At 39.3% G+C, this 20,178-nt stretch overlaps 2 protein-coding genes across 2 annotated transcripts in view; one reads left to right on the top strand and one right to left on the bottom strand.

Annotated features, from left to right (window-relative positions):
- poc5 (POC5 centriolar protein homolog (Chlamydomonas)) overlaps nucleotides 1-2,301 on the top strand; it is a 77,577-nt gene extending 75,276 nt beyond the window's left edge. The window contains exon 14 of the mRNA XM_043707350.1: nucleotides 26-2,301. The gene's annotated coding sequence lies outside the window, so the exon portion shown is untranslated. The remainder of the gene's footprint in view (nucleotides 1-25) is intronic.
- Nucleotides 2,301-20,178, bottom strand: part of LOC122558602 (ankyrin repeat and death domain-containing protein 1A-like) — a 39,187-nt gene continuing 21,309 nt past the window's right edge. The window contains exons 11-13 of the mRNA XM_043707378.1: nucleotides 18,307-18,508; nucleotides 11,561-11,692; nucleotides 2,301-2,498 (exon numbers count right to left, since the gene is read on the bottom strand). Of these exons, the coding sequence (XP_043563313.1) occupies nucleotides 2,440-2,498; nucleotides 11,561-11,692; nucleotides 18,307-18,508 (393 nt within the window). The 3' untranslated portion in view covers nucleotides 2,301-2,439. The remainder of the gene's footprint in view (nucleotides 2,499-11,560; nucleotides 11,693-18,306; nucleotides 18,509-20,178) is intronic.

Here is a 20,178-nt window from a genome sequence, read left to right on the forward strand (position 1 = left end):
TTAAATTTATTTTATCTGTTCAAAGCAAGAACATTCTCGAGCCTGATCCTACCTGTATACTGAAGAATACTGGCATTGGCATACTAGCAGCTCACTGTTAGATCATGTTTAAACTGTTCATCAGAAACAATTGTTTTTAATTTTCATAATTAAAACCTATTCATTTAAAAATAATTGTTTGCCAAATATATTTGAAGAGCCAGTTTTTAGTATAACTTAGTTCTTGTTCAACTGTACAGTGCAAGCTGTTTTGATCATAATGAGTACAAATCAAAGTTTGGTTTGCAGATATAATGTAAATTCTGTGTAAATGTGTACACTTGATATTTTAACTTTTGTATTGCAAATTTTTAATTTGATATTACAGTACTACAACAAATGTACTCCCAATCACCTTTGTTTTTTTTCATACTGTGTAATAAAGAAATGCTCTTTCTCAAAAGTAATTGATAGTCATTTGGTAGCATAGGATTTAAGAATTGCTGAAAAAAACGCTTTGTACAAGGTATTCATATTGCATGAAGGGTATGCCAACTTGTTGGCAACTGCACTCGAATTGGTGACAGTGATTCCTTGGAGATGCATCAAATTATAATGATTGACTGTTAACTGCTCTGCTTTCAGTGGTAAGCCAGGCAAGTTGGTTGGTCATAGTATTGCCCTAAAAAATGAGCAAGTAAATGGCCGTCACTTATTCTGGTGGAACAGGTGCTGTGTAGAAGTTTGTTCTGTCTGTCTGCAAAGAACAAGACCTTGTGTGTTAGTGATTCTCTACGTACTGGAAGCTAATATTAATTCACAGGGCAAATATGTATAAACACTGCCTGTTTCAAAACCATTCCAGTTGATAGGAAAAATCTTCCCATTAGATTTACGAAGTCAATTTGAAATTTTGAAACTTGTGCTTTTAAATTGTTTTAATTTCATCTAAAAGGCTAGAAAATGTCATTATTTAAATATGCCAAAAAAGCTGGATAAAGGTGGGTGAAGAAATGTCATGGGTAAACTTGATAACTTTTTTTAAAATTGTGAATTTAGCTATTTCTTAAGGTGTAAATACTGAGAATCAGACTGGTCCCTCATTTCTGCATTATTTGGAACCTTTCTAAAGGAAATAGATATCACATCTATGGCCTCCGTCAGTTCCACATCTAACTGGCTTATGTGGGTTTCATTTTGGGTATAATCATTCCCTAGTTTAGACATGCACCTTTTGATTTGTTTTAACTTGAGACTAAAAATAAGTTCTATCCAATAAGCAACTGCTCTTGATGTATGTGATCAGATGATACTTATTTGCAATGTTTATTTTCATTCTATTTGTGGATATTATTTGATAACATTTGTTGCCCATCCTTCATTTGCTTTTGAGTTCACCATAGTCTTGACAATGTGCATTTCTTTTCTGCAGCAACAAATATAGTTGCTTACTGGATCAATTCGGACACAGTTGGGTATCAACTACACTATTGTGGGTGTGGAGTCACAGGTTGGCCAGTTAAGATTGTCACTTTGTCTTAAAGCATGTTAGTAAACCAAGTGGGTTTTCACAATATTTGGAGGTAGTTCTGTGTTCACTATTACATCAACACCGTTTTCCACTTCTCAATTATTGATCCCATATACTAAACCTCGAATATAAGAATACTACAGTATGGGTCACTGGACCATTAGTGGGATAAAAACAGATTATGTATTTGGTCTATTCCATTTGACTTCAAATCTCTCTGTATTATCGTTTGCAAGTTATTGTTGACCACCAGTTCTCTCTGAAGCTTTGTACACTCAATTTTCATGTAACAAGCTCCTTTTTGGAAGAAGTATTAATATGGATGCATCATTTTGATTTGTAAGAGTTTTTATAGAGGAGCATTTTTATATATTTAATGTAGTAAAATATCTTGAGAGGCTCTTCATGAATGTTAAATAAAATTTGTCACAGCCATCTAGCTAGAAAACCTTGATCAAGTGGTGAATTTTAAGTGTATTAAGAGTGATGAAGTTTAGCACAGCTGAATGGCAGTTCTCAATCTCATCTTCACACCATATTTCAATACAGGCAATCATTCAATCTGCCTAATTCATCAGGGGGGATAAAAATACTGGTCCTCCCATTATTTTCTGTTTGGTTATTCGATCTTCATAGTTTTGTCTTCACTGTTTCATTCAGGGCTCTGTGTCTCGTTCCTTTTCACCAATGTAATTCTCGCTTTCAGAGAAGCAGTTCCAAATAGTAATGATGCATCAAATTGTCAAATTTCTAACTGCACTGAAATGGCATCCTTTTTGTATTTGCAGTAAACAGTCACCATGTTTTACACTTCATTTGGCTTGGGAGGGGACTGATTTGTTCTAACATTTCATGTAAATCAGCCCTGTGTTTCCTTTCCGTTCACCTGAGCAGAAAAATCTATGGGTCCAAATTTGCAGATGCAAACTTTAGGAAACACAGCACTTCTGTGGAGATTGTACGCCATTAATTTCTTTCCTGATCTTTTCTGTAATGAGAACAAAGTGAAATATTTCAGTTATAATGAAGAGATCTAGTTTGTTCTATTCCAGTAATGCAGTTCTCCATTCCAAACAGATTCTATGCTGTTACTTATAACACAAAGTGAACTGGCCTCAGAAATGGTGTTTCGTAACATCAGTTGTGAGACTAGATTCCCGGCTGAACACTCGCTACATAAGCTAAGTTGTGTAATGTGAAGGGAGTGTGGACTGATAGCAATAGAAGTAAGTGCGTAAACATACGATGAAATATTTTTAAACATCAAATGTGGAAGAAGTTAACTTTGGTAGGCGGTAACGGTAAACCTGTCCAGGCAAGACTATGGAGCAGATAGAGGAACTTTGATCAAGACTTCAAGCCAAATATTGTCAATGAATGCATTGGGATTTTCCCCACAGTGACCACAACCCCCCACCGCAGGCTTAAACCATTGCACACTCTGTAAAGAAGAGAGAAAGGGGTGTTACCATTAGAGCTTGTTACTCCATTTGGAATCTTGGACCCCCACTCTAACTATCGGCTATAAACCCAATTGGTCAGATCAGAGCTTATGGTGAGCAACGTTCCTATCCAAATTAGACTTTGATATTAAATTTAAAAAGAGTAGTAACCGATATGGTGATACTGTGGTGCACAGCTCTGAGATGGCGGGGGGGGAGTAAAGTAGACAGGGCCTTGTTGTTTGTCTACAAAAACTTTGTCACCACTTCCTAATTCAACACCTTGAAGTCAACTGCCTGATTTAAAATTTGTATGCTTATTTTAAGTAATATCCAAGTTCTGTGTAAGCTGTTGTGACTAGTGCACCCTAAAGGCTTGCCTCACCTTCATATAGATACTACTTCTTGGTGATATCTTGCAGAAACATGATTTCAGCTTCAATTCATACCCTGATTCAGTACTTTCCAACCCCCCTCCTTCAAATCATTGCTAGCTATGTTATATATTAAGATTTGATTTAGCCAGTGTCTGCCATTCATTGAGATCATGGCTGATCTGATAAATCCTCAACTCCATTTTCCTACTGTTTTCCCTATAATCCTTTTATTCCCTTACTGCTTGGGTAAATTCAAGGTTGAGATAAAGATTTTTTTCAAACACCCAGCCTTGATAATTGGAAATGGAAAACTATCATGAGGCTTTCAGCATCATTTGTACCTCAAGAAAGAAATTTGAAAATTAGAAACAAGCTAACACCATTGATAATAAACCCACTCTGAATTTTGTGTGATGTTGTTCCCTGGCATTTTGTGAAGTGAAATAGGGCACGTATTTAGTACCAAGTGTGAGTTGGTCATGAGCTGCCATTCTAGATATTTCTTGATATGAAATAGAATTACTCAAATAACAACTTGTGCATTTGAGAGTATTTTATATCTAACAATAATATTTATGTAGTTCCTCTCTGGTCTTTTCAAAGGACTGTCAAAAAGTTTCTTATTGGCTTTAAAGTGTAGTCATTTTAAAATAACTTGTCACTGTGCTTACTTTCTTTATACATGTATCAAAGGAAATTAATAAACTAATAGATGCAATGCTGAAAGATGACGCTAGCACAACTTGCTGATGTATCTTGTTTACTTGTCTGGTAATAATCGCCTCTTGACTTCTAAGGTGGTGTGTTCAAATCCCTCTCCTGCATTTGAGCGCAAAAATCAAAACACTTAGCACAGTGCTACACTGTTGGAGGTGTTGTCTTTTGGATGTGATGTTAAACTGAGGCTTGGGTTGTCCTCTGAAGTAGATGTCAAGGAAATCAATGTCATACCCTGGTCTATATTTATTCCTTAAAATAAAAATCATGCAAATCTGAATAAATTAATATGGCTAGAAAACTTTAATACTTATTGGTTGTAGTAGTGTTAGTTATATTTAATCATATATATTAATTAACACAAACAGCAGGGTGTGTGATATGTTGTAGATGTAGGGGTTTCTGGATCCTGATGTGATCCAAGGCGCAAACACTTGCAGTAAGTGCCTGTGGCTGCTGGAACATACACACAATCGATAAACTCGAGACCAAGCTGCAGACACTGACGCACCAAGGAACTGAACATTTTCAGTTGTACCCCTTTACCATAGGGTCATATGATTTTGTTAACAGTGAGAAACTTACAGTTCCTCTGGAACCGATCATCATTCATATAGGCAGGGTAAGGAAAGAAGTTTTGCAAGTCCGTCTGAGAATTAGCACCAAGTCAACAAGCAGAATCTCACAGGTAATAATCTCTGGATTATTTATCTGAGCCACATGCAAGCTAGAATAGAGCAAATTATCTTACACATGGTAATTTCTATCATGCAGAAGTGGGTTTTTGTTTGTGTGGCATTTACACCAGCATTCTAGGAAAATTTTCAGTTACATAATGCGGGCAGGGATGAAATTTCAGAAGATGGAGTAAACTTAAGGGTCTGTTTCTGTGCTGTATAACTCTTTAGTCCAACTCATCCACGCCACCAGACATCCCAATCTGCCCTTGTCCCATTTGCCAGCACTTGGCCCATATTCCTCTAAACACTTCCTATTCATATACCCATCCAGATGTAGTTTAAATGTTGTATTTGTACTCTCCTCCACCACCACCTCTGGCAGCTTGTAGCAGACACACACTGGCATCTGTGAGAAAAAGTTACCCCTCGGGTCTTTTATACATCTTTTCTCTGCTCACATTAACCTATGCTGTCTAGTTTTACACTTCCCCCACCCTAGAAAAAAGACCTTGGCTATTCACCCTATCTAGATCAAAGATAACAGACAATGTATATAAGAAAACTCTTAATATTGGAAATTCCGTTTGTGACAGGAACAGATTAAAAAGCATAAATCTAAGAATAAATCAACCAATATGACAAAGTTAGAGAAATTTTTAAACAATGTTCTGTATCTGAATGCATGTAGCATTCAAAAGACAAATGCTAAAAGCACAAATAGAAATTAATATGTCCAGTCTACCAAATAAGGTTTCTTTGGTAGTTTCTTTGGTAGAGATGGAAGGAATCCATCTCTAAGATGAGGGCAGCAGGACAATGGGAGCATCACCACTTACAAGTTCCCCCTCCAAAGCCACTCACCAACCTGACTTGGCAATATATAATCACTATTCCTTCACTGCTATGTCAACAGCCTGAAACTTCCTCCCCAGTGGCATTGTATGTCTGTTTACATAAAATGAACTGCAACAGATCAAGGAGGCAGCAACCACCATTTTCTAAATAGCAACTAGAGAATCTACACTGGCATAGCTAGTGCCACCTTCTTCCCAGGAATGAATAAAAATGGTTAGAAAGCAGTAAAGAATGACTAAAGTAGAGGAAAGGAGAGAAAACTAGCTAGAAGTATTTATTTTTAAAATTCTATAAGCGTTTTAAAAAGGTACAGGTTAACCAAGAATTGGTCTAAAGTGAGTCAGTCTGGGGAATTAATAATGGAAAATAAAGAGATGACAAATAAACTGAAGTTATTTTGCATCAGTCTTCACTATCGTGAATATTTCAACAATAGTTGTAAATTTGGAAATGGAAGGAAAGGGAAACTGTAAATTATGTGGCATTGAGTAAACTGCTGGAGCTGCAAAATAACAAGTCCTCAGGTTCTGATGGACTTCATCCTATGATCTTTAAAAAATGGCCAGTGACTTAGTTGATACAGTGGTTTTAATTTTCCAAAATTCTGTAGGTCCAGAGAAGTCTGTCTGATTGCAGAACAGTTTATGTAACTTCCTTGTCCAAAAGGGAAGGAAACAAAACAGGAAATACAGGTCAGTTAGCTTAAGATCTATCATGGGGAAGATATTGGAAGCCATTGCTAAAGCCGTTATAACAGGGCACTTGGAAATGTTTAAGGTAATTCAGGCAGATTCAACATGGTTTTGTAAAAGGAAAATTATGTTCAACAACTTATTGGTATTCTCTGAAGCAGTAATATGTCCACACTGTAGGGAATCTAATCTTTAAAAATATCTGATCTAAAAATGTGCTATGGATAAAGGGAATATAGGTGGATGTGTAGTACCTAGATTTACAGAAGGCATTTGACAAAGTCACACATCAAAAATTATTGCGTAAAATTTAAGTTCATGGTCCACAGAGTAACATTGGCATGGAAGGAAGATTGGCTAGCTAACAAGAAACCAAGAAGGCATAAATGTGTTTTTTCTGGTTGCCAACATGTAATGACCGATATGCCATAGGATCAATGCTGGGTCCTTGACTGTTTACAATTTATGTAATTGTCTTGGATGAAGTGACTGAAAGTATAGGTGAATTTTCTGACATTACAAAGCTAGGTAGCAAAGTAAGTTGTCAAGAAGCCATAAGGAGGCTACAAAAGGATATGCATAGGTTAAGTGAGATGTCAAAGATTTGAAAATGGAGCTAAATGTGGAAAAATATGAAGTTGTCCATTTTGGCAGGACAAATAAAACAAATTATTTAAGTGGTAGAGATTACAAAATGTTAGTCTGCAGGTATCACAAGTAAACCCAGTAAATAATATGGTTTATTGCGATGAGAATTAAATGTAAAAATAGTGAGGTTACACTTCATTTTGACAGGGCACTGGCAAAACTACATCTAGAATACTATGTACAATATTGGTCATCTTATTTAAAGGAAGAATGTAAACACACTGGAAGCTTTTCAGAGAAGTTTTCGTAGACTCATATCTGCTATGGGTAAGTTGTCTTAAAAGGAAATGTTAGACAGTTTTATCCATTGGGAATTTATAAGATTAGAAAGCAACTTAATTGAACCATACAAGCTCCTGAGGGGTACAGAGGGCACATGGAAAGCATGTTTCTTCTTCTGGAAGATTTTAGAACTAAGGGTCATTTTAAAAATAAGGGGTCAATCCTTTAAGGCAGAGATAAGTAATTTGTTTTCTTACAGAAGGGCAAGACTGCTTGGAACACTATTCCTCAAGAGGTAGTGGAAGCAGAGTTAGAGTCATAGAGATGTACAACACAGAAACAGATCCTTCAGTCCAACTCATCCATGCCAACCATAAATTCTAAATTAATCTAGTCCCATGTGCCAGCATTTGGCACGTATCCATCGAACCACTTCCTATTCATATATCCACCCAGATGCCTTTTAAATGCTGTAATTGTACCAGCCTCCCCCAATTCTTTTTGCAGCTTTTTCCATACATGCACCTGTCTGTGTGAAAAAAAGTGTCTTAGGTCCCTTTTAAATCTTGCCCCCTCACCTTAAACCTATGCCTCCCAGTTTTGACTGCCCTAACCCCATTGAAAAGACCTTGGCTATTCACCCTATCATGCCCCACATGATTTTATAAACCTTTATAAGATCACCCCTGAGCCTCTGGAGGTCAGAGAAAATGGCCTCAGCCTATTCAGACTCTCTCTACAGCTCAAACCCTTCAACCCTGGCAAGATCCTTGTAAATCTTTACTAACCCTTTCAAGTTTCACAACATCCTATAGAACGGAGACAAGTATTGAACACAATATTCCAAAAGTGGCTTAACCAATGTCCTGTACAACTGCAACATGACCTCCCAACTCCTGTACTCCATGCACTGACAAGTAAAGGCAAGCACACCTCCTTCACCACCCTGTCCACCTGGGTTCTTGAAAACTTTTATGGTGGAAGTAGTTGGATGCTTGATAATCCACATGTGGAAAGGACATAGGCTGGAGTAACCAGATCTGCCATGATCTTACTGAATGGTGCAGCATGCTTAAGGGACTAAGTAACCTACTCTTGCTCCTCATTTGTATATTCAAATGTAGTGTCCAAGTTGGCAGCCCGCTTTCTACAAATGGTGACTATGTTCGAAAAAGTACTTAAATAACTACAAAGCATTTTAGAATGTCCAGTGGTTAACAAAACAACATACTATACAAATGAGTTTTGTTTGGTTTGTAATATTATACCACTTGCAGAACTAAGAGTCAATGGACACGAAACATTAACTCTACTTTCTCCCCACACATGCTACCAGACCTGTCGGATTTTGCCAGCAACTTCTGTTTTCTGTTTTAGCTTTACTTCTGAGATTGATGTACTGTTGATCTTTCCCCCCTCCTCTTCCCAACCTTTTTGAAACTGTCTCTGCTGTTTTCAGGTTCTGATCTGCCTTTTTTGAATGATACTTTGATCAATTATTCTTCTTTTTGTGTTTTCCAGATATTCTGCACAATTCATTTTTGACTAGATGTCCATGACATTTAACCCATTTCCAAACTTTCACTGACTCCATTCGCAGTAAGTTAGTGCACACTCGGTTCATTGTTCAGTTTTATTTCCCTGTGTGGACAGGTATCACTTAGAAGGAGAAATGAAGGAGTCATTAGTTTCACAGAAGTACATTTTGCCATGATTCAGCACAACAATGCACAAGCATGCTCCTGGAATGGATCAACCCTTAAAAGCCCCATTAAATTACAATTGAATCAGTTAATATTATGATTTTTATGGGTGGTGTTACTCAGTCCATACAATAACACTTACCATGAATGTGTTTGCTTACAATACATTCTTATCATCCACAGGTATGCAAAATCACATCAGCAACTGGAATGTAAACATGAATTGGAAAGCTATGGCAAATTATAACTTAATGAATAGGGAGTGCTGTGGAAGATACACAACACCCAATGACTATGTTAAAGACTGATCATTTGAACAAATTCTATTGGCTCACCACTCCCTGGGTGAAGAAACACCTCACCTTCGTCCTAAATGGCCCATCTCCATATTCATAGGCAGTGACCACTGGTTCTGGACTCCCAGTCGTCAGAACATTCTTCTTACATTTATCCTGTCCAACCTTTTTAGAATTTTGTAAGTTTCAATGAGATTTCCTCCTCATTCTTTCTTCATTTGTCAGTCTTGACATCCTAGGAATCAGTTTGGAAAATCTATATTGCACTCTCAATAGCAGAACATCCTTGCTCAAATAAGGAGATCAAAACTGCATACAATACTCCAGATGTGGTCTCATCAAGGCCGTGGTACAACTGCAGCAAGACTGTCATGCTCCTGTATTCAAATCTTCTCGCTATGAATGTCCATTGACTATTCACTGTCTGCTGCACCTACTTGTTGACTTTCAGTGACACTAGTGTACAAGGACACCGAGATCTTGTTTCACCTTACCTTTCCAAATCCATCACTGTTTGGATAATAATAATACTTCCTGCTTTTGTTCACAAAGTGAACAACCTCACAATTATTCACATAATACTTCATCTACCATGTATTTGCCCATTCATTCAAAGTCACGCTGAAGCATCTCTGCATCCTCCTCACAGTATAGCCTCCCACCTAGCTTTGCAAACATGGAGATATTACATTTAGTTCCCTCATCTAAAACATTAAGATATTAAAACATTATGTCAAATTAAAGATACCATTTTGCTCTCCTCCCCTCTTCTTCCTCTCCTGACCTCCTCTTCCTCTCCTGGAGAAGCTCACATTGTCCTGCCTGGCCCTGTGTCATTGTCCAGACCAAGGGGACCCCTAGCAAGATGCCAATGACATGTCATGCACTTTCTCCTGGTGAGTTCCATGAAGTAAGGTGTAAACAGCTATTAGTTCAGAGAATTTCTGACAAAGATATTACTCAACTGTTGGTAAAGTCTGTACAAAGTTTCCCAATAATCTTTTTGTGTGTTTCAGAAGGACACTTCACAGCTCCATGAGCAATATCAATGAAATATATAGTATCCTCGGCCCAACCAACTTCAGCTTCTACATCACTGATCTTCCTTTGATCATAAGGGGATGTTTGTACAACATTCAGCACTATTCATGACTCCTCAGACATTGACTATACATCCAAATGCTGGAAGACCTGACAATATCCAGGAGTGGGCTGACAACTGGCATGTGTGCTCCACAAGTGCCAGGAAATTACTATTTCCAACAATAGCATGTGACCATGATCCTTTGGCATTCAACAGCATCTCTATTACTAAATCCCCCACTGTCCATCTCTTTCCCCACCCCAACCCAACCTATCGCCTTCTCCCTCACCTTCATCCACCTATCGTTTTCTCAGCTAACTTCCCCCCAACCCCATCACCCCCCTCCCATTTATCATCACTGTCCCACAAGCCTCATTCCTGAGGAAGGGCTTATGCTGAAGTGTCAATTCTCCTGCTCCTCGGATGCTGCCTGACCTGCTGTGCTTTCCCAACAGCACACTCTCGACTCTGATCTCCAGCATCTGCAGTCCTCACTTTCTCTGACAAGAACACATAATACTGGATATAATGGTGTAGTGATAATATCATTGAACTGGTAACCCACAACCCGGTGCTAATGTTCTGAGGATCTGGGTTCAAATCCCGGGTTCAAATCCCACCGTGGCAGATGATGAAATTTGAATTTAATACAAGTAATAAATAAAACTTGGCTACCTAATGACAAGCTTATATCCACTGTTAATCATCATAAAAACCCATCTGATTCACTTCCATTCAATCATTACAAGCACTATGATCAATTGCCTCACCAATCACTATCTTGCATTAAATAAATACTCAAAATCTATTTTTGCTTCAGACTCTGTCTTGGCACCTCTTCAGCACTTGAACTATTGGAAAAAATTTCCCAAGATGTCTTCATGAGGTAATAGGAGATAACATTGCATAACAAACATTCCTGTGTTTCTGTTAGCTTCATTGTAAGTGTCTAGTTTACATTGTCCAATAGGCTAATTTAAAATTTACCAAAAACAAAAAATGCTGGAAAAGCTCAGCAGGTCTGGCAGCATCTATGGAGAGAATGCGAAGTTAATGTTTTGGCTCCAGTGACCCTTCCTCAGAACCTACTGAAGTTTATAAAGGTGTTCCTGACAGCATGTACCAGCATGTCTCCTTATGAATTTCCAGTCAAGTTTGAGAAAATTATTATAGTTATAGTCTGCACCCTATAAATTAAAATGACTGTGGTACAATGTAATTGTTCAAGTGAACATGCATAGAAGGTAGTTATTTCATAAGTGAACTTAATCTGTCATGAGTCTTGTATGACACTTGTGTACTTCAAAATAAATCTTTCTTTATTCATTACTTACCAGCTAAGTTCCTCTGTTCAATGTTAATTAGACCTTCATACAAGTCTTTGACTGGGTTCTTGCCAGTTAAAAGGACTCCATGTAACCATATCAACAACATTCTGTGGCCATGTTCCTTGTAGCTCTTTGAGCCTAACCAAGCAGAAATAAATGTTTGTAAACAATTCGCAACAATAAGAGCACACTTTACAATGCAAGCCAAATGATCTGGGGACACAGGTTCAAATCCTGGCACAGCAGCTGCTGGGTCTTCAACTTAATTAATATGTCAAATATAAAACTAATCTCAATAATGATGCTATAAAACTTTCTCAGTTGTCACAAAAACTCTGGTTCACTAAGGTGCTTGTTTTAAGGAAAGAAATCTGAAATTCTCACTTTGTCTGGCCTACATGTGATTTCAAATCCACAACAATATGGTTGACTCTTAATTGCCCTCTGAAATGGCCTTGTACGTCACTCAGCTCAATGGAAATTAGGGGGTGGCCTTAGCTATAATAGATATATATGCCATCAAAGAATAAAGGGGCAACATTGACTTAGATGCAGATGTTATCTTGTGAGTATTCTATCTAAATATATACTGCAGTATATTAACGTTTAGTGATGAATGTGATTTCACAAGCCAAGATATTTGCTAATTAAGATCTTAGCTTGAATTACCACATTAATTTAGCAACAATACAGGATAGCAAGATCAGTCAACAAAGATCTTTGTACATTAGCTGAAGCACTACTGAGGAATGTGTCTGATGTTTGCCTGGAAATTCCTGACTAACCAAATAAAAAATATGATGGAATAGACACCACAGATTTAGTAACATGCTACCAAATTAAACCAGTATCTAGATAAGCAGGTTTCCTTGTTCTATTTATCCGCCCCCTCCATTGCCAACACCATCATGGTATAGGGTATGGTTCTGTCCTCACTCGTTCACGCTGTCCTGAGAAGCTCTGAGCAGCAGTCAGGTTCAGTGGAGAGGGAGAGCGCTACTGAAGCTAAACTCCACTATCAGCAGCACAGACTGCATGACATCAGCTGGTAGCCGCAGTCAAGTACAGAGGTAGTATGTGAGGGTGGCAGGGGGAGCAGAGGGAAGAAAGTGGTGACAGAAGGGTGGAAGCTAAAGTCTTGGAAGGAGGAAGAGAGGGGGCAATGAGATGAAGGGAGGGGTGGATAGATAAAAAAGGGGAATAAAGAGAGTGGAGGGGGTAAAGGGAAGGTGACTACTCCTGTTCCTATTTCTTTTAAAGCTCTGGAGACATTAGTAGTAAGATTTCAAAGGAACAAACTTGAGGTGACAATAAAATATTACTAAATATTTATAAAGAATCTATAAAGTATTAGTATCTTAAATGGTACATGGGAACCCACAATTGATTGGAGGTAAAGTCAAAGGAATTATTTTCCTCTACTACTGCTAACCATGTACAAGAGATTAAAGATGAACAACATGATGATTTATCATTCATAATTATTTGGGGTTTCATTGTAATAGTATAAATGATCCAGATGTCTGAAGTAGTTACACTATACAGTATCAGACATCCTGACTCTGAGGAAGCTGGATCAGCCTCAAGGACTCTGCACATAAATGAAGAGTGACTTAGTGATGGGATACTGGCCTCTATGGAGTATTTCACATATTATCTAAGGAAAATGGCTAGGGAATTCCAAGAGAACCAAGATTTTTATTTTTGAAACAAAATGGACAATAAAGGCTGGCTTGGCCAGTGAAACTCACATCCTGTGACAAATAAAACTAGAAAAAAATGATTTTATCTAGCCATCCTCAAGTGATATCTGCCTAGGGATGATTTTGACTATTAATGCAGTACAAGAAAGCAGAGAATAAGGATTTATCAACAGGCTCACTCCTGGGACAGGTATGAGCTTAAGGAATTTGAGTACATTTTAAATGTTAAATGGAAATAAATATTTCTTTCGAAGAAATCAATTTCTGTCTGAACACATCAAGAAGATACATGTTATTTTCAGTCTTCAGTCTTCAGTCAGCAAGATGGAAACTACCAATCTTTATGCATTGAAATGAATTAGAACTCAACACATCCTGATTCTCAAACCTTCTGTCTGGGCCCTTCATTCCAAAAGACAGAAATATCCAAGTGAATAATAAGTTTCAGTTCCCACTTGATTTTCATTTTGATTATTTTCACCTTCTAAAAGTGCAATTTGCTGAGAAGCTGTCAGATCTTTGGCAATGTTGATACAAACCAGGTTAGAGTAGAAGACTAGCTAATGAGTTTATGCAAACAAATAGGTAAGAATATATTTGAAGCTCAAAACTCCATGCAAAAATTCTTATCCAATGCACATAAACAAGTTCATGTAGTTGTGTTCTATTAAATAATAGAAGAAAACTTAGGATTTTAGATTCCTAATTAAATTGTATTCAAAACTGATGAATCATGTTTGGAGACAGGGCTGTCAACCTGTATAAAACTTGTATTTAGTTAACTGCTACAACAATAAAAAATATCCCAAGATGCTTCACAGAGATGCAAAGAACAATATGCAAGCCAAAAGCCAAAGGTGACAGTAAAGGTGGGTTAAGTAATACCTTGATCAAAGAAGTAAGATTTTCAGAAGGGTCTTAAACAAAGAGTTAGAAATGGAGTAGCTAAGAAAGAGAATTCCCATCTGTGAAACTTCGGAGTGGGTTTTGGATCTTGAAAGTCCATCATTAGGACTAAGTGGAGATCCCAAGCCTCTGACCTTGAATTGTGCAGGAAATTGTCACCTGGCAATAATATTACCTGAATTAACCAATTAACTGGAAGAAGTTCAGCCATTAAGCATGCAGCACAAGCTCTCGGGACTGAAGGACCAATAGGAGATCCTCCTGAGCTGAAGGAGCTGCAGCTGGCAGTTCCAGTAAGAGAGACAGAAAGGCACCTCCATTTTCAGGTGCCCACCCAGCAACATTTAAAAGTTGTGATTAAAATATGGTCAGCAAAGCACAGCCATTGTTGCGGAAGGATAACCCCCTGTGAAACCACAGCTTTGGTTAGGCAGCAGGAAGGAGTTTCAAAGCAAGTCTGGAGTGTTGTCTGCTCCCTGACTGCCACCAGAGGACCATCTCTGGAAATGCTCCCAATGATAAGGCCTCCACCCCACTCCAACCCAAAGACCTACCAGTAATTTTCTTTATCAACAGATCTTAATTTACACACCACAACTAACAGGGTAGTAGTAGCAATGTCAGTGAAGAAGCAATCTAGAACCCCAGACTAATGTTCTGGGGCATGGATTCAAATTCACCAGTGAATGTTCAATTCAATAAAACTCTGGAAGAAAAAGTAATAGGTAACTACTGTCAATTATAATAGAAACACATCTGGTCTACTAATGTCCATTGAGTAAGGAAATCTGCCATTCTTACATTATATGTGACTCCAAACCATTAAGCAATGTGAAAGTGAGGGCTGCAGATGCTGGAGATCAGAGCTGAAAATGTGTTGCTGGAAAAGCGCAGCAGGTCAGGCAGCATCCAGGGAACAGGAGAATCGACGTTTCGGGCATAAGCCCTTCTTCAGGAGTGGTTCAACTAGGTGCTTCAATTAATTTGCAGTCTTTCTGCAGTTGGTTATCTAAGCTTGTTGAAAAACCAGTGCTGTGAAGGAAACGATTGGCATGTGTGGGAAGATTGCACTTTTTATATCAGGCTAGTGAAACTCTCATCTGGATTGTTTGCTTGCTTCATTTGCAGACTTGAAGACATTATGATGAGATTCTGCATGAGTCTTTGATCGCTGATAGCTTCTTGTTCAAAAAAGAAAACATTAGCATCCCAATCCTTAATGTGTATGTGTGGTGTAGGAATGTTACAATGTAGCCTGCAGCTGTAGTCAATGTTTACTGTAGCTTTAGCCATCAATTTTCAGGTTAGAAGCCACATGACACCAGGTTATAATCCAACAGGTTCATTTGAGATCAGACGCTGCTCCTTCATCAGGTGAAGTCACTTGAACTTTCAGTGCAGAGAAAGGCAGGTATGATCATTCACACTGCTGGCTAACATGCTGGTTTCAGAGGCCAGAGGCATGATCAGGACTGGAAAGACTATCAACATGTACGTGGAGTATAACATGAGTGCAGTTAAGAGTCAATCACATTGCTTAATGCTGAAAATGTGTTGCTGGAAAAGCGCAGCAGGTCAGGCAGCATCCAAGGAACAGGAGAATCGACGTTTCGGGCATAAGCCCTTCTTCAGGCCTCTGAAACCAGACTGACAGACCTTCAACAACCACAACCATCTTCCTTCCTGGCAGCAGAGAGATTCCCATTAACTCCAGTTTTGCTAAGGCTCCTTGATGCCAATCTCACCTCACCTCTGGAATTCAGCTCTTTTGTCCATATTTGAACCAACTCTGTAATGAGGTCAGGAATGTAATTGCCCTGGTGGAATGCAAACTGGGAGAGAGTGTGAGCAGGTTATTACTAAGTAAGTGCTGCTTGCTAGCATTATTGATGACACCTTCTATCATTTTACTGAAAATTAGAGTAGATTCATGGTGAAGTAAATGGTTGAATTTGTCCTTGTGTTCAAGACATACCTGGGCAATTTTCCACATTGTCAGTAGATGCCAATGTTGTTACTTTACTGGAACAGCTTAGCTAGGGGTGCATTAAATTCTGGAGCACATGTCTTCAGTGCTATTGCTGGAATGTTGTCAGAGCCCATAGCCTTTGAAGTATCAGTGATTATGGGGACCTCTGGAGGAAACTAAGATAGATCATGCATTTGATACTTTAGCTAAGGATTTTCATAAATGTTTCATTGTTCTTTTTTGCTCTGTTACATTGGGCTCGACCATCATTGAGAATAGGGACATGGAAACAAAGAAAATAGGAAAAGGAGTAGGTAATTCAGCCCTTCAAACCTACTCCAACGTGATCATGGCTGATAGTTATGGACCCTTCTCCTTCATTGAGTTTTATAATGTCTACCACCAATCATGACTGGATGTGACAGGAGCTTTGAACTTTGATCTAATCCATTGTGGAATTGCTTAGCTCTATCACTTACTGGTTATGCAGTTTGGGATATAGTAATCTTAAGGGTTTGCCTCATTTTTAATATACCCAGTCCTGATCCCAGTATGGCTCCTTGTGCCCTTCATTGTACAAAGATTAATCCCTTGGCTTGAAGATAATGGCAGAACAGGGAAGTGCCAGGTTATACAGATTGTGCTGGAGTACGATGCTGCTGCAGTTAATGGCTCAGAGCACTTCCTGGATACCCAATCACGAGTTGCTATATCTGTTTAAAGTCTATCCCACTGAGTACATTGACAGTGGCACACAATACAATGGAGGGTATCCTCAAAGTGAACACAGGATCTCACAAGGACTGTGCAGTCACTCTTGCTAATACGGTCATGGACAGGCACATCTGCAGCAGGCAGATTGTTGATGAGGTTAAGTAATTTTTTTTATCTTGGAGTCATACAGCATGGAAACAGATCCTTTGGACAACCAGTCTATGCCAACCATAACCCCAAAACAAACTATTCCCACCTGCCTGCACTTGGCCCATTTCACTCTCAACATGTCTTATCCATGTATTTATCTAAATGTTTTTTAAACATAACCATACCCACATCCACTACTTCCTCTGGAAGTTCATTCTACAGACAAGCCACACTCTGTGTAAACAAATTACCCCTATGTCTGTTTCAAATCTTTCTCCTCTCACCTTAAAAACATGTCCTGTGTTCTTCAAATCCCTCACCCTTGGGAAAAGACACCTGCCATTCACCTTATCTATTATTTCATAGACCTTTGTAAGGTCATCCCTCAACCTCCTAAGCTCCAATGAAAGAAGTATCAGGCTATCCAGCCTCTCTTTGTAACTCAAACCTCCATTCCCAACAACATGGTAAATCTCTTCTGAACCCCCTCCGGTTTCATAATATCCTTCCTATAACAAGGTGACCAGAACTAGACACAATACTCCAGAAGAAGTCTCAACAACATCCTGTACAACTTCAACGTAACATCACAAATCCTATACTCAAAGCTCTGAGCAATGAAGGCAAGCGTGCTAAATGCATTCTTAACCACCTTATCTATATGTGATGCAAACTTCAAATAATTATGTACCTGAATCCCTAAGTCTCTCTGTTCTATAGTCCTAGTCAAGGCCCAATTTTAATTGTATAAGTCCTGTCTGCTTGTTTTTACCAAAATCTGCCAAAGATTCAGTCTAACAGCAATGTCCTCTAGTACTCAGCAAGCTCTATCTCTAATAGTGCTGCTAAGCCTAATGGGTGTCAGACACTGAAGTCTCCCGTCCAGAGTACAACTTGTGATCCTCAGTGCTTCCTCCAAGTGGTATTTACCATGGGGCAATACAGATTCATCAACTACTAAATGATGCAACATTTGGCAAACACTTGTTATGAGTTGGAAGTGCAGTGCCCTTCTGGAGTTAGGAGCCAGTACTTTGCAATGGCAAGTTCCTAATACAAACCTCTGTACGTAGCAGAGGTTCAGTGCTCCTGCACAGTGAAGGAGAATGACCCTCACCTCGAGATGACTGTCTTCACTATCGATGGGAAATTACTGGGAGTAGAACGCCCATTCACGCTGAGAATGATGAGAATGATACAGCGGGATTAGAACAGGGGGTGATCATGATCACTTCATCCCTCTTCATGACAATAATTTAGAAATCTATTTTATTTTGAGCATGCACCAGCATATTAACAGATGTTCCTACCTGTCCATTGTTCCTCAATTGCTTTAATCTGTTCCTCAGTGAAATACCATTGTACAGCAAGTTTCTTCCAATCTTTTGGTTTCAATTGATGGTTTGCCAAACTCCATATGGCTACACGGAGCTGGCTTGTCTCTGTGGTGTGGTCTGGTTTGAATGACAATGGATAACTCCTTGTTGGAATTATAGAGCTATCCTGGATTTTCTGAAACAACAAGGACCATAGCGTTTAAATTCGGGCAAGAACTTTTTCAACTCTTGACACAGTTGTGATACGGGGTGACTTGAGCTACACTGCTCAGAGTATCATGCAGTCCAAGCAACACCACACCCCAGAATAATTAGCTAAAGAAACTGATTATAAATTAAATGAATCATTGCAACAGAATGGTTCTTTTAAATTCGCTCATGGGATGTGGGCATCACCAGCTGGTCAGGCATTTACCACCCATTCCTGGTTGCCCTTGAGAAGGTGGTGGTGAGCTGTTTTCCTGAACTCTGCAGTCTATTTTGTGTAGGTAGACTCAATACTATTAGGGACAGAATTTTGCCCTCACAACACTGAATAACCAATATATTTCCAAGTCAGGTTGGTAAGATGCTTGGAGGGGGACCGGCATGTGATGGTGTACCCATGAATCTGTTGCCCTTGTCCTATTAGATGACAGCTACTTTCTAACTTCTCCTGCCATTCTGTAGCTGTCCAAGGTCCATGTTGGATAGGGACTTCGGGGACTGGAAGTCAGTGTGCCTGCACACCGATCAATGTGCACAGGCATGCAGTTCAGAGGGATCACTGGAAGGTACTGGTCATGGATTTGGAAGGTGCTAGCTCAGCATCTTTGGTGAATTTCTACATGTATTTTGTAGATAGTACACATTGTTGCTACTGAGCATCAGCGATGGAGGGAGTGGATGCTTGTGGATCTAGTACCAATCATGCTGGCTGCTTTGTCTTGTATGGTGTCAAGCTTCTGGAGTATTATTGGAGCTGCAAGTGGGGGGTATTCCATCACAGTCCTGACTTATACCTTGTCGATGCTGGACAGGCTTTGGAGAAGTCAGTTGCTATCCCAATTTTCGAATTCCAAGCTTCAGAATTGCTCTTGCAGTGACAATATTTATATGGCTAATCCAGTTCAATTCCTGGTCAATGGTGACTCCCAAGACATTGAGACTTCGGTAATGCCGTTGGATGTCAAATGGTGATGGTTACATTCTCTCGTGTGAGAGACCATCATTTCCTGGCACTTACATGGCACGCATGTTACTTGCCCCTTATCAGACCAAACCTGGATATTGACCAAATGTAACAAGAACTAGAAATGGAATGCTTTCATATCTGAGGAGTCACAAATGGTGCTGAACATTGCACAATCATCAGTGAACATCACCAGGCCTGTCCTTATGAAGGGAGCTGAAAATGTGTTGCTGGAAAAGCACAGCAGGTCAGGCAGCATCCAAGGAACAGGAGAATCAACATTTTGGGCATGAGTCCTTCTTCAGGAATGAGGAAAGTATGTCCAGCAGGCTAAGATAAAAGGTAGGGAGGAGGGACTTGGGGGAGGGGCATTGGAAATGTGATAGGTGGAAGGAGGCCAAGGTGAGAGTGATAGGTCGGAGTGGGGGTGGGGGCGGAGAGGTCAGGAAGAAGATTGCAGGTTAGCAAGGCGGTGCTGAGTTCGAGGGATTTGACTGAGACAAGGTGGAGGGAGGGGAAATGAGGAAGCTGGAGGAATCTGCATTCATCCCTTGTGGTTGGAGGTTTCCTAGGCGGAAGGTGAGGCGCTCTTCTTCCAGGCATCCTGTTGCCATGGTCTGGCGATGGAGGAGGCCAAGGATCTGCATGTCCTTGGTGGAGTGGGAGGGGGAGTT

Source organism: Chiloscyllium plagiosum, chromosome 2 (assembly GCF_004010195.1).
Source record: "Chiloscyllium plagiosum isolate BGI_BamShark_2017 chromosome 2, ASM401019v2, whole genome shotgun sequence".
In the NCBI taxonomy this organism is placed as follows: domain Eukaryota; kingdom Metazoa; phylum Chordata; class Chondrichthyes; order Orectolobiformes; family Hemiscylliidae; genus Chiloscyllium; species Chiloscyllium plagiosum.